Here is a 15,397-nt window from a genome sequence, read left to right as displayed (position 1 = left end):
GTTGGTGGCCCCGCATCGTGGAGGTTGTGGGGACATTATCTAAGCCTTTGGTCAAGTGACCTTACATTTGGACCTGTCAAGTGACCTTACATTTACATAGATTACTATTGAGATAAGTGGGTAAAACTGCATTCAGGTTTACACCTATAATTTCATGATTCTTAGTGTTCATCCTCCCGAAGGGGAATTTTCGAAGATGTCCTCAATTCTAACTATAGAGAAACGTTCTCACACAACAGAATAAACATAATTTCAAACCGTTCATGATCTATATTAAGAAAAAATAGCACACTACTAACGTAATTTGCTGTTTTGGAAAATATAAGTTTTACTTATGAATATCTGGGAATCAGTCGATCTGTCTGTATTCTGACGTATTAGAGTTAATGTCCCTTTATAATTCATCACCGATGCCGATGCTAAATGGTACGTGAATCTATAGTTTATGGTAGGATCCAAAACAACCATAATGCGTTCAAACTTCACTCAAGGGAATCGAACCTGAGACTTGCTGCAAAGCAGACATGCTTGCTAGACACTATACTAACTTCCTTTGTATATTTCAATATCATTAACTTTCAGTAATCACCGGTAATCGACCTATAACCAGAGCCGAAGTCTAAGAGGGAGTTATTGAAAATGTTTAATTAACCTAATTTTTATGTAAATATTTCACTTTAGAATATTAGCGTTTAAATACTCCTCTCCCCCATACAACCATTACACACGCTAATACTATGTAACAAGCAGTAACGACTACATATTATCAGGTGCAACATTTAATCAATCAACATATAACATATAAAGCTTATAAAATTTTAATTAGTCAGCTGGATTACATCTTATGAAAAAAGTTGAATAATTTCCACCTTATATGTTAGTTGTTTGACGTAACGTAAGCATGAAGGTAAGCTTAGATCTTTGTTCGAAATTCACATTGAAACGATATTCGCAAAGAATCTTCAGTGGGCTGAATCTCTTTCGTTCCAGGTTGGCTACAAGACTGCGATAATCGTAGGACGTAAAAATGATTTTATTCCCCAGTCAGAATTTTTAAACTATCCTATCTCTTCCAGTCAATAATTGTCTGTTTTGCATTATTACTTTTCAACTACAGAGCAAAACAATTCAGTCACTCTACTCCTGTTTTAATGATGTATGGCAGCGTGTAACAAATTGTTGCGAGGTCCTGGGCAAGAAAAGTTTGTGATCGCCCTTTCAGTTTTTAATTGCTAATTATAATAAAATTTCTGGAAATCAATTAATCTACACATTTAATTATTTGTGCTAAAGAAAATAAAGGTTTGTTCTCTTACTTTCTCGTTCCACCATTTCTTTCATCATCATTCACTTGCAACTTCATCCATCTCCTTTAGCAGTTACATAACTCTGGGGCGCTAAACTAAAGATTTAATCTTTTCTTTCATTACTACAATCTTAAAGTTTGACGTATTCAAGTTTGCACGACATTATTAATTGTTGAATTGGTGGATTTATAAAAGTCAGTGCTAAATCATTTTAGGCTCGATAATCTTTCCAAGGCCCCTGGAGGCGCTAAGCTCTGAGCGTGCCATTTAGGGAGGAACGGTGGCTCAACGATAGAGAAATTACCTTTGTTCGAAGGGTCGCATGTTCGATTCCCGTCCAAGTAAGTTCGTGGTGGAGGACATCGTGTTCGTGGGTTTTCTGGGGATTCTCCAGTTTCCTATCACATTCTCATTCAACTATTTCTTTCATCATTCACTTCTGTCTCCTTTAGCATTTAGCTTGCATAATCGTGGGATCTTAAACTAAAGATTTCATTTTTCATTTGCCTTTACGTATTTGTAGTGTAAGGAATCCCTGAGACAACGTTTGAAAGATATCATTTCATAATTGTGGGAATTACTGAAAATAAACTTTCCAATAATGATAGCTGCCAAAAATGAACCAAGACCAAAGTGATAAAGTGCACAAATTGGCCCCTAGGGTAGTTTCTTAAGACAAAGTTTCATATTTATGGCAATTATTGAAAAAAAAAATTAAAAATTTTAACATTGTTAAGGTAGGACAAATGTATCTCTATTACTGGTGAATATTAACAATATTTGAGCATCGAAATTAACCTTACAAGCACATTGACACATTTCAGTTTATATTTTAAAATACCAATTAACTTAGATTCACATTGAAATCAATGAAGTCATTCATGTTATAGGTTAGAGTGGGTATATATTTCCGAGTGATAATTCAACAATAGTGTTTTGAAGTACCGGTATTTTATTTGTTTGCTGACGGAGTTTCAAAATTAAGCTCTTTAGATCTTTCCCTTTGAATTTGTTCAAATTCCTCAGTAACGCTACATACATCAGGGATGGCCAACGTGTTGACTGTCAAATTCTGACAGATAGTCCGCAGCAGTCACTCTACCGCCACTCATCAAACCTTGATTTCACCCTCACCCTCATGAGAGCCGCCCTTGCGTGGCTGAATACTTATGCTTGCATAGTAGTTCAAGGAACATTTTGAAGTAAAGGCATTGGATACTGTTGATAAATGATGTAAACGTCACTATCGACCGAGATCTCCATTGTAACAGTTGTTCCATTTTAGGTGTTCCACGGTAAGTTATACGATGATATGTTTAGTTTCCTTTCTTTAGGACGTATGTTAAGCAAGGGCGGATCCAGGACGGACTTCTGGTGGGGGTGGTGGGTTGTAATACTGCTACTTAGAGCTACTTTTAAGAGCTCCAAACTCTGGGATGCGTTTTATTTGTATATATAAAATAAAGAAGTTTCCTCTTCTGGGGGGAGAGCGATCGCCCCCCTGGATCCGCCACTGACGATAAGGAAATAATTCAACAAATAGGTTGAATAATTGATGCTCTGATCCTCACGAAGGAGGCCCTCTCGAGGCCTCCTCACCCTCAATTACCCTCGCCCTCAATGATATGAGGGCGAGGGTGCGCGAGGGCGAGGAAAAGTTTTGAGCACGAAGGCGAGGGAGAACGAGTATAATGGACAACTCCTATCGCGAGGGCGAGGGTACGCGAGGGCGAGGACAAACTTCGATGGCGAGGGTAAGGGTGCGCGAGGGCGAGGACAAACTTCGATGGCGAGGGTGAGGGTGCGCGAAGGCGAGGAAAAGCTTCGACGAAAAGGGCGAGGGTGTGCGAGGGCGAGGAGAAGCTTCCACAGCGAGGGTGAGGGTGCGCGAGGGCGAGGACAAGCTTCCATGGCGAGGGCGAGGGTGCGAGAGGGCGAGAAAAAGCTTCGACGGCGAGGACGAGGGTGCGCGAGGGCGAGGACAAGTTTCGGCAGCGAGGGTGAGGGCGCGCGAGGGCGATGGACAATTCCATTCGCGAGGGCGAGGGTAAACGAGGGCGAGGGTAAACGAGGGCGAGGGCCAACTGCTACTGCGAGGGCGAGGGTGAGTGAGGTCGAAGTAAAATGAACATCTATGCTTTACGCCAGTGATGATTTCAAGTGTTGGTCCAGGGAGAAGTTCCCCCCGGAACTACGAAATGTCTTCCCCTTCGGGTCCATTATTTTATCGTAGGCCCCATGTAGGGGGAAAACCAGCTACTTTGAATAACTCCTGAGTGCAGGGGTAAAAGTTGATCTGAAAAGGTAGGGGGACGGTAGGTAGAAGCATGACGTCACACCATCCCTTTGTCTATCTTTGAACATTGTAAGAACTGGAGGGACGCCGTATGTATTTTTTGGAAGTGGGGAGACGGCGTCCCCCGCGTTCCCCCACATTTTTACCCCTGCCTGAGAGAATATACCTAAATTAAACAAGTTATCACTAATAGAAACACATAATTGTACATAGAAACTTCTTACTCAATGTTAAAGAAATCAGCACGTATTAGCACTGAAAGATGCCTTCAACGATAAAACTAAACTCCCAGAGGCGAGCCTTCGCACCTTCCCAAGAACGTGTGCAATCCCCAGCGATACTAGCTTCACTCCCTAATGGGGCGTTTACACTTGGTCGATTTAGTCGCACGGCTAAATCGACTCGCTGCATTTGCGACTAAATCGAAGCAACTAGACCGAATGAGATCGATGGATGTGTTCAATTGTTTCAACCGAAATTGAGCGCTCCTTGTCGACTCGCTCTCCTCTGGTCGATTCGAAATCGACTGGCAATTTTAAAGATGTCCAAGCAAAAAGTAATTGGTACAATTTGCGATGTTATAGCAGAAGAAAATAGAATCGACCACAGAAAATAGAACGTCTTTCAATTCAGTTGCTAGTCGATTAGTCGCTTTCGATCAACAAGCGATTAATGGGGCGTTTACACTTAGTCGATTTGCGTTCGATTCAGTTGAATTGACGTCACTTTCAACTTAATCGACCGCGTAAACAGGACTTCAACTTAATCGCTTGTTGATCGAAAGCGACTAATCGACTAGCAACTGAATTGAAAGACGTTCTATTTTCTGTGGTCGATTCTATTTTCTTCTGCTATAACACCGCAAATTGTACCAATTACTTTTTGCTTGGATATCTTTAAAATTGCCAGTCGATTTCGAATCGACCGGAGAAGAGCGAGTCGACAAGCAGCATTCAATTTCGGTTGAAACAATTGAACACATCCATCGATCTCATTCGGTCTAGTTGCTTCGATTTAGTCGCAAATGCAGCGAGTCGATTTAGCCGTGCGACTAAATCGACCAAGTGTAAACGCCGCATAAGCAGCATAGCCCGTAAGCCTGTGTAGCGAGCTGGTGAGGCTTAGACGGGTCTCCAAGTGTTTCCAACCCACTATTTTTTACCGAAAAACCCGAAATGTTGAAGTATTGACTTGATTTTCTAAGAAATCAAAGGTAAAGAAAATATACAGTAGAAAACAGGGTAGGCCGGTCTCAGCACCTCATAGTACGCTTCGCCACTGCTATCCACCCCCCAGTATTTTGAAATTCTCCGCGAAGAAATTCTTCTGAAACCGTCACTGCTTTACTTCTCTGGGCTCAACGCGGTGGCACAGTGGTAGAGCGTTCAACCCTGGTGCGTGGGGTCTCTGATTCGATCCCAGTTCTCGCCAAGTGATCTTTGGTGGACAAACGCCGTCTGCGTGAGTTTTCTCGGTGTTCTCCCATTTCCTCCCACTTTCTTCTTTCCACCATTTCATTCATTCTCACCATCATCGTCTTCTTAAGCCTATATGGCATAACCGTGGGACGTAAAACTGAAAGATTTCATTTTCATTTTGCTCTGGGCTCAAGAAATCTTAGCGCCTCTTCTCTCCTTATTTGTTCGTATTCATTTATGTGCAAGTGAAGCATTCAGTCACGGAACATGAATTATTATTAAGTATTCTGCCTTTCGGGACTTTTTTTTTTTCAATTTTAGATTTGGGCCTGAAAATGTTTCTTCCACTTTTCTCGATCTTCTGCTTCCTCTTTTAACTCTCAATATTTTCTCTTATCTTCCAAATCACCGATTAGCTGTGTTCTTCTTCTTCCTATTCCTCGCTTCCCTTCCATCTTTCCTTCTATGGCGGTGTGAAGAAGACCATTTCTCCGCAAGATGTGTCCGATCTAATTGGTCTTTGTACGAAGGATGGTTGCTAGAAGTGCCCTCTTCTCTTATCTGTTTTAAAACATCTTCATTTGTTGCTCTCTCTGTCCATTTTTTCTTCTCCATCTTCCTCCAACACCACATTTCAAAGCTCTCCAAATATTTCTTCTCTAACTTCCGTAAAGTCCAAGTCTCTGAACCATACAGTCCAATGCTCCATATATAGCACTTGACCAACTTCTTCTTAAGTCCAATATTAAGCCTGCTAGCTAGAGTGATCGTTTCTTGTTGAATGCTTCTTTAGTTATGGCAATTCTTGACCTGATCTCTTTGGTGCAGAGCGTCGCTCATCAAAATACTTCCCAGATACTTGAAATTATCGTCCTCTTTAAGTTCTCTTTGTTCTACTCTGATCCGTAAGGGTGTGTTTTCACGGGATATTCTTATGACTTTCGACTTTTCGATGTTAATTTCCATTCCATACAGTTTTTCAGTGTCAACTATTTTGTCAACCCTCTCCTGTAGTCCTCCTTCGGTTTTAGCTATTATAACCGTATCATCTGAATACCTGATCTTGTTAAATGATTTGCCCTCCAATCTTGAAATATCCAATTTCCATTAATGCTTCCTTCATTAAACGTTCATTGTAAGTGTTGAATAATTGGGGCGACAAACTACATCCTTGTCTGACTCCTCGTGCAATCTCCACACTATTGGTTTCTCCTTCATTCAAGCGCATCTTCACTCGTTGTCCTATGTACAGGTTTTGAATGGGTCGTCGATCTCTCCAGTTGACTCCGATTTCTTTAAGTATTTTCACAAGTTTCGTCCAATTGACCGGTCGAAAGCTTTTCGCCAGTCGGTGAAGCACAAACACAACTCTTCCTTTACATCAAGAATTCTTTCTGATATAATTCTCATGAATCCAATAGCATCTCTGGTGCCTTTTCCTTTCCGGAATCCAAATTGGTCTTCTAACCTCTCATCTATCTTACTTTTCAGCCGCCTGTTCAGTATGCGGAAACATGAATAGTAATCGAATATAAGTTTAAACAGTACAGCCACTCACATTGAGCCACCCGCAACGGGATGGGGTATACAGAACCAAATAGACCTATTACGCTGGAACTGGATAAGCAGCAGAGTGCCAACTGAGAGAACAATATTATCGATTTTTCGCCTTAAATTTATCGTATGTGACCAAAAAATCGTATATTCATGTTGTAATTTGTAGAAACAAGTATAATACTACTATAGTAAGACTATTCATGGCTTTGGATTGATTATTTTAACAAAAGATACACTGACCAAAGCTTAAAACCCACTTTATTTTAAATTATAATTTGTAACTGTTTCGGATATCTAGCATATCCTTCTTCAGACACTATCGAAAATAAATGAAAATACAGATATATATATAAATATTGTTATGACAAAGTTTAAATAAATGAAGAAGGATATGCTAGATATCCGAAACAGTTACAAATTATAATTTAAAATAAAGTGGGTTTTAAGCTTTGGTCAGTGTATCTTTTGTTAAAATAATACTACTAATAATACCAATAATATATAATACACTTATCTAGTAATTTTCAGTTTCGAACTAAAATCAGCGTTTGTCTTCACCATTAAAAAAAAAAATCCTTATTAACACCACTTTGAACAACAAGAATAGTTCCAAACTCTCGTAAACGTAATAGAATTTAAAGAAGGATGCAGGGTTGCCACCTGTTAATACTCGAATCATTATTGATTTATTTTTAGTGGGAATGGCTGTTTAAAACCTCAGTGTGTGTGTTGCATAATTATTTAATGCACATCTACAATTTATTTGCACATTCAAAAACTGCAAAAAGTGTGCTTCTAAAATTATCGTATATCACGATAAGTTATAGTAAAATCGCTCGAACCATCCCCAGGCGGCTACAAAGGAAGCGGAACACAATTGAAGGAAACCGCGTGTTTCTTTGTTACATGGGAGGGATAATTGAACATGTCTTTCCAGTTGAGGGTGGCCTGCCAGTTGACCTGCTGAAAAAGAAAGCGATGTTGCAATTTTCACCCTCTTGCTTACTGATTCTTCAGTAGTCTTCACAGAAAGACATATTTATCTAGTTTTTTCGTTACTTTTGTTTTCATTGCATCCTCCTCCTTCCGCCTCCTTTAGCTTGTGGGACATTGAAATATTTCATTTAATTTGAATTCAATTTGGATATGTTGTAATGAAGAGAAAAAAGAAATCAATCATTAGTTTCATGATATGGGCTTATATTACTCTTAAATATAGCATATTGTTAATATTATGTAACTTCCATAACGATAACGCTTTACGAACCAAACATGTTAAGTAGTTCGCCCCTGTCCTCGCCCCCCCGCAAGGCAGTGCCGCAAAAGCCTGATGAGAAAAAAATACAATCTTTATTTGTCGCTCCCAGAAATCCGTCCTTGACCGCCCATGTCCATACTATTATACTGAATTCCTTTGATGATTGTTGTGTTTTATTATTATTATTATTATTATTATTATTATTATTATTATTATTATTATTATTATTATTATTATTATTATTATTATATAATGTATCCATCAATAATAAAAATTTAGCGATGGCAACAACGTATTACTTCGACACCGAACACGTGCCTTTTATGGCTTATTTGGAGTGTTATTTATGAGGGCGGTTAGGGCAAATTTTCCGCTCGAGTTCAAAGGAAGCCGGTTGGGGACCAATAGAACGTCTCGACTATATCGTATGGATGAGCAATAGCCTCAGCTACTTCTAGTGCCAGTAGTGTCGGAACTAGAAAACTCAGTCGCGCTGTAATATATACATTATATATATATATATATATATATATATATATATATATATATATATATAGATAGATAGATAGATAGATAGATAGATAGATAGATAGATAGATATAGATATAGATCTTTCTCAAATTTCTCTCTCGTGAACAGCTTCCTTTTTCCACAACACACTTAAAATTTCGTTTTTTTTTTTTGTTTTTTTTTTTTTTTTTTTTTTTTTTTTTTTTTAAATACAAGGTTTCTCATATGCCTCCCTAGGCTCAGGTCTCCGTGTCTTGTGCATAAATGCGCGTCTGATCGTATGACAAACAACAGCACGCCAGTTATGAGTTTGTCGCTTTATGTTACGTACACAGCAGTACATCCTCAACTCAGCATAGTTTTTCAGCTTGTTAAAACTGAAATTATAGATTGTTTATCATGAAACATTGTATGAAGAGTAAAATTAAAGAAATTGAGTCTAACGCTTTAAATGGTAATGAGTGTAATGCTTATTGAGTCTGATACATTTAAGTCTAATGTTTTATCAATTCGTTAAATTATCAGTTCCAATTGGAAAATAGAACTTCTCAAAAAAAGAAGAAAAGAAAGAAAATAAAAGAAAGAACAGGAAAATGGAAAAAGAAAGAAAAAGGTTAAAAGAACTGTAATGGAGATAACTAAAAAGAAAAAAAGGGTTAAAAGACTGAAATAAAATTCCATTTTGAGGGCTGTGATAGAAGGTGGTGGGAGTAAAAGCGAAAAGGGCAAGTGAGATTATAATTTATGAACCTTATTAAAGGAGATGTCCAGACAAAGAAAATGGCGTAAAATAGAAATGCACGGAAATCTTCACTTACAACATGTGACATATATATTACTAGTAGTGACATTAAGCCAACTGGTCATCTCAAGTGAGTGGTAACCCTGGTTCAACTCCTGCTCTTGCCCAGTGCTTTTGTAATGGACAAACAGCATATGCGTGGGTTTCCTCGGGGTTCTACCGTTTTCTTCCATTTCCTTCATTCCACTATTTCATTCATCATTGTCCCCTTTAGCATCTGAGTATAATCATGGAACATTAAAATCAATAAATAAGTAAATAAACAAGCCGGTTTCCATATTAGACAAGCGACATAAGGCTGGCGATCACAAGACTTGTCCATTGCAGTTTCAAGTCCTACTTAAGGCATGAGTTTTATGGATTATCCTTTTACCATTTTTACGTTAACATCACCTTCATTAACTCAAATTGCAGAACTGCAGGATGTATCAGAAAACTCAAAATAAATAAAATATAATAAGAAAGATGATGGTTTAATTTTCAGATCTTTTTTTCTTCTCTACTTCAACTTAGCAACATGGACCGTAGGCCCAGCAATGGGAAACGATAAGCCAGCCAACTGCCAACATTGACCCTGCGCTGAAACTGGGCACGTTGCTGAGCATTTGCCAATCAATTCTATTGTGAGCAAAGCCTCCACGAAAGAAGTAAACCTGCAAGTAAGAGTGGGAGGTTCAAACTATTGGATAAATGACGGGAAATTGTTAGTTGGCCAATAATTTCCAATAATACCAACCATTAGCCTAGTGTTGGATAAATGTCAGTAAAATTTTGATTGGCTAATATGCAGACATTTTAATATTAATTTTAAATTTCGCAATGATCTGAAAAGTGAGAAATAAATGGAGGCGCGACTGATGAGTACCAAAGCATCAACATGTCACAAGGCATGAAATATTTGTTTACCTCAAAGTCAGATAGAAAACCAGAAGAAAATATGATCTCATCAACTTCCGTTGTTTTATCCAAGTATCAGTTCCTTCTTGTTATAACTTGTGGGATTTGCTGCATGTTAATCAGAATGTTGCAAATTTCCTACATTTTTAATTTTTAATTATATGTTTTACCTCGTATATTTTGTGTCGTATTGAAATTCGAGACATCTCGAATCGAATTTCGAGACGAGTCGAGACAACATTTTCTTGAGACGAGTTAAGATAGTCTTAAATTTCGACTCGACTCGTATTGTGTGCATCCCTAGTGATAAACACGAATAGTTTCATATATGTTATTGTTTGAAGCGACATCCTCAGACACAGATCGTCCAGAGCGCGATCTCCTAAAATAAAATAAAACTAAATGTGATAAAGAGGATATATGGTTTGTTCCTTTAAAAAGCAGTTATAAGAAAAAGGTTGAACTGTGGGAAAAATTTTAGAAATCAACAGAAGTAGAATATACGAGGAGTGACTGAAAAGTTTTGAGCCTTGAGGAAACCATAAGAAGTACAGATTTGTAATACCTTTATTTTTCAACATAATCCCGTTGGACAGCAACACACCTGCTCCAACGGTGCTGCAGTCCTCTTATCCCAGTAGAAAAAATCCTTAGGTTGTGACCACAGAAACTCCTCCACGGCTGTTATGACGTCATTATCGCTTGCAAAACGTTGTCCTGCTATAGCCTTTCCTTAGATTAGGGAACAAGTGGAAGTGATGGGGCTAGATCTGGAGAATAGGGTGGATGAGGAAAGAGCTCAAAGCCGCATTCGTGAATAGTAGCCATGGCAACTGCTTATGTGTGGCCGGGAGCATTGTCATCAGGGGCGGCTTGTCTGTAAGTGCTGCAGAACTGTAGAACTACCAGCTATTTCAGTAGAATAAATGTTTTTTTTTCAATTGTGTTGAATTGTGTTTAATTTAACATGTAATAACATGTAATGATGATATTTGGTTTAACAGTGTCCTGAAATTGTACTGCTGGATATGCTACATAGCGTAGAATTACTGGAACCACCTTCTGAGACTTAATAATATTGCAAGAGCTGTGCACGGATTGCCCTATGCTTTAGCATTGAAACCAAAATCTTCACCAGCCGCGCTGTATTACGTTTTCCTTGTTTGTTAAATAGGATTTACTAGAGCTGCACTTCCAGCAGCTTAGAACTCACGAATACTTCCGAAGAAACCCAAGACACACGACGTAATATACATGAGGCGCCATTCTCTTGTTTTTGATAAAGTTGTTCAGTATAATTATGCGCTTTAAAAATAATAGTATACCATGTTCGAGTTTGTGCAAATTTTCTGAACAAATACAATTTGTGTGACAGTTTTAAGGAAACTATAGAACTTTGGAAAATTCTTCTAATTACCCCAATAACAATAACTGAAGCAGAGCGTTACTTCTCTAATTTAAAAATAGTTAAAACATTTTTGAGAAGCACAATATGCAAGGAAAGACTCAATGCTTTGACTGCCTTATAAATCGAGTGTGATTTCATATCCACCATACCGAACTTTCATGATAGAGTAATAGAATATTTTGTACAGCAGAAGACACGTCGGATGGACTTCATTAGAAACGATAAAACATCTACAGTATAATTCAGTAGTATTAATAAAATTTCTGCCTGTATACATTACGTAAATCCAAAATTTTTATGGTATCTGAAAAACAGTACGTTTCTCACGATATGAATATGATATTTTTAGTTTGTTACACGCAACAGTGGCGTATTTAGAGGGGTGCTATCAGGCTCAAGCTCCCCCGAAATTCATTAAAACTTGTAGGCATCCAAAAGGAAAATTAAGTGCTTATTTATATGCTGTGTATAGCTCCTCCCGAAACAAAATCCTAAATACGCCACTGATACCCAATAATTACAACAATAGTGTTTTGGTTGCATGACACATTAAAGTTGTATAGGCCTATATATTTGTTAATTTCAATTATAATTGGCGTTTATAACGATTACAGTGGTAAAAAATTATGGTGGTTGGTGTACATTTTATAAGTAATTACTACAAACGGGAAATATACAAAAAACAAACTGAGCAGAACTACCTCAGATTATGGTGTCGAGCCGCTATTGATTGTCATGATGGTAGAGAATACCTCTTGACATCATTTGTGGCATTTTTTTTCTTGAATTTGCACTCGAAATTTTTTCAAAAGGTCCCTATAGTATTCGGCTGTGGTTGTATGACCCCTTTGCAGGTAATCAATGAATATCACATCTTGGGAATCCCAAAAAACAGAGGCCTTCACTTTGCCAGCGGAGGGGATCACCTTTGCCTTTCATTGTTTGGATTGTTGTTTTGTTCCTGGCTGGTAATGGTGTACCCAGCACTCGTCCATAATGATGAATCGACAGAGAAAATCGTCCATCACGTTCTAACAGTTTCAAATTGTCCACGGATAGGAGGAACCGAGTGCGTTTTTATTCGGGAGTCAGAATACGTGGGACCCATCGAGCAGAACTTTTAACCAAGCTCATTCTTCAGAATATGATCTGCTCGCTCCTGTGATATGTCCAGCCTATCTGCTATCTGTCGTGTTGACAATCGGCGATCTTTCATGATCATATCAAGTACCAGGCCAATGTTTTCCGTAGTGGTAGCACTTGATGATCTTCCAGATCTCGGCTCATCTTCAACACTCTGCCTTCCACGCTTGAATTCCTGCACCCATCTTTTGATAGTGACATGAAGGGGCAAATTCACCTACGGTATTGACCTATCCTGGTGGATCTCAGACACCGACATTCTTTTTAATTGCAGATACTTGATGACTGACCTGTACTCGATTTTTTTTTTCCATTTTCTCAACTTCTGCCATCTCACTCCTTCAAGAGCCTATAAAAGGCAAAAGAAATTACTTAGAACCAAAAGCTTGATACATATTAATATCAAAGGTTGTACTATTCTAATGCATATAATTAGTCTATTCTATTCTCATTTTCTATGTTAGGCTGGTATACATACAGAAGTATATTGAAGATCCATTGTGGACAAATAAAATAGGATATGTGCAGGTAATATTTTCTTTTATTTAAAAGTGCTTTAGATACTTCAATCTCAGGCTATTCAACACTGATCATTTTGAAGGGCCCCTCTTTCCACTAGAACTTTTTTGTTGCGAAATCATCTTTTGACCCGGGCATTTCTAGCATGAATAGTTTTCATTCAATCCCGCATGATGCAGGTCTATTTTGGCGCGTTCTTTTAATGTGGTATCGTTTAGACCAGGGCCCTTCCTTCTTGGACTCTTCTGTACGAGTCCTTGGAGTGCTACTATAAACCTTGCGAGGCTATCAAAACTGAACCTAATAAAAAGCATTAAATGTCTGGAAATATTAATTAACAAAAGACTGAATAACATACAGTAGAAATAAATCACTTAGAAAGTACAATAGGTATGTATGTTTCAAAATTGTCTTAATTCACATTGCATTGTATATTCAGTTAAAGCATTACTGATCACAGTACTTTTTTTTTTTTCAGGTCGTCCCCTTTCTGCATCCAAATCTAGCGCCACAGATGTTAAAGCAGCTATCACTCCGGTGGAGAAAAGTCGGCGCCGATCTCCAAGCGTTTCCAATCGCAGCCGAATCGCCGATCACAGCCCAAGCGTGACAAGTCATCTACGGCGTCCTCTAGTAAGTTCCTTACTCAGTCAACTTTATTTTGTACAGATTGCATTGAAATCTATTTATTTGAAATATTCAAAAACATTTTTCGTGAAATGTGAGCCATGTTTATGGTCTTGAAAGACATGAATTCTCACCCTGCATTCTGCTGCATTATAGCGCAAAGTAATGTGAAGAAGGTAACGTTGTCCATAGGATGATCGAAATGGTTGCACTCTCAGTCTGACTCATGTATTTAACACAGTACTCGGACTACCTATTCAACATATTTTAGCGATAAAAAGAAGTATAATTCTGTGAATAATGAAATTTTATTACTCCAAACTAACATCATATTCAAAACTGCAGTTAATAAATTTTGTTTTGCAAACTGAGCTTCTATTAGGTTCTAATGGAACATCTGAAGCTCACATCAGAATTTTCCAACGAGAATGAAATGTAAGCAAAATCTGCACCAAAGCAAAAAATGGTTTAGTAAATTTTATTTATATTTTTTCTTACATGCCATTTGAATTTCGACAACTGGTAAAAACAATGACATGATGTATAACTTTCAGGCACTTAAAAGATGGTTGGACAACCAAATTGACACCTGCGATATGTTGAGTTGCCTAACTTACTCTTGCTGGCAACCAAGGAAACCCCAGTTTGAAAGTCGATGCCCATTCCCGCACTGAACATAGAACTCACAAGTAGAGAATTTTCTAAAGACAGTTCTGTAATTGCACAATTCACTACATGAAAACAAAGGTAGTGTAGATTCCTTGAAACTAAAATGAAACACTGAAAATTCAGTGAAAAGAAAAATACAAAAGAGCTTCTGCAACCATGGAAGAAAAAACAGAAAGAATGAAAGAAATAGATATTTTCGTTCATATTCCGCACAACTGTATATCCTTTAAAATATAGATCTACCTTTTGACAATATTCAGATTTTTTTGAAACATCGCAAATTATGTGTATTTTTAATATTAATGAACAAAGCAGGTAAGGATGTCATATAACCAGTAAGGAATAAACTATACAATATCAACATGAGTGATAAAATTATTTTTCTCTCATCTCAAATAAAATATAAAGCTCTGTATAATAATATATATACGATTGTTTTCGATTATGGAGTACTTATTGCTTTGCTTCAGTTGAAGATTAAGAAAAGATACATTCAAATAATCCCTAATTTTGTTTGTCTTAGGTTGTTTTGTTCCTGAATCAGATATATCTAAGGATTTCTTCACATTTAGACTCTCACTCATGACTTTAAGAAAATAGCCACGAGTAGGAAACCGTTAAGGGCAAAAGCCATGAAGCCAAAAGCCACGCAAATATACTTCTCGTTTCTTATACAGTTAAACCCAGTGATGCAACCAGATATGAGCTCGGGGGACCAAGTCCCCCCCCCCTCGAATCTAACTTGGCCTGTCTTACACAGCAGCACTGCAGACAAATTTCGGTGAAATTATCAAAAAATCATTATTGTTTGGTAGTCTTACCCATTCCGAAATAAAATCCTGGTTGTGCCACTGGTTACACCATTTGTTAAAATCTATATTATTGTTAACGTTTAGCGGGAAAAATATACAAAGATCAGACATAAAACAATCTATAGATCTTTCTGAGATGAACAAAATGCCATTCTGAGAGATGGAATGGGTCAG

At 37.8% G+C, this 15,397-nt stretch overlaps 1 protein-coding gene across 2 annotated transcripts in view; it reads left to right on the top strand.

The window, feature by feature from the left end:
• Positions 1–15,397, top strand: part of LOC145681016 (uncharacterized) — a 149,328-nt gene that overhangs the window by 12,863 nt on the left and 121,068 nt on the right. For both annotated transcript variants that reach the window (XM_081752296.1, XM_081752295.1), the window contains exon 2: positions 13,594–13,748. In XM_081752296.1, the coding sequence (XP_081608422.1) occupies positions 13,594–13,748 (155 nt within the window). The remainder of the gene's footprint in view (positions 1–13,593; positions 13,749–15,397) is intronic.

The sequence above is a fragment of the Thermobia domestica genome, chromosome 3 (genome assembly GCF_964235325.1).
Source record: "Thermobia domestica chromosome 3, izTheDome1.hap1.1, whole genome shotgun sequence".
In the NCBI taxonomy this organism is placed as follows: Eukaryota; Metazoa; Arthropoda; class Insecta; order Zygentoma; family Lepismatidae; genus Thermobia; species Thermobia domestica.
This window is presented reverse-complemented; position numbering and strand designations above follow the sequence as displayed.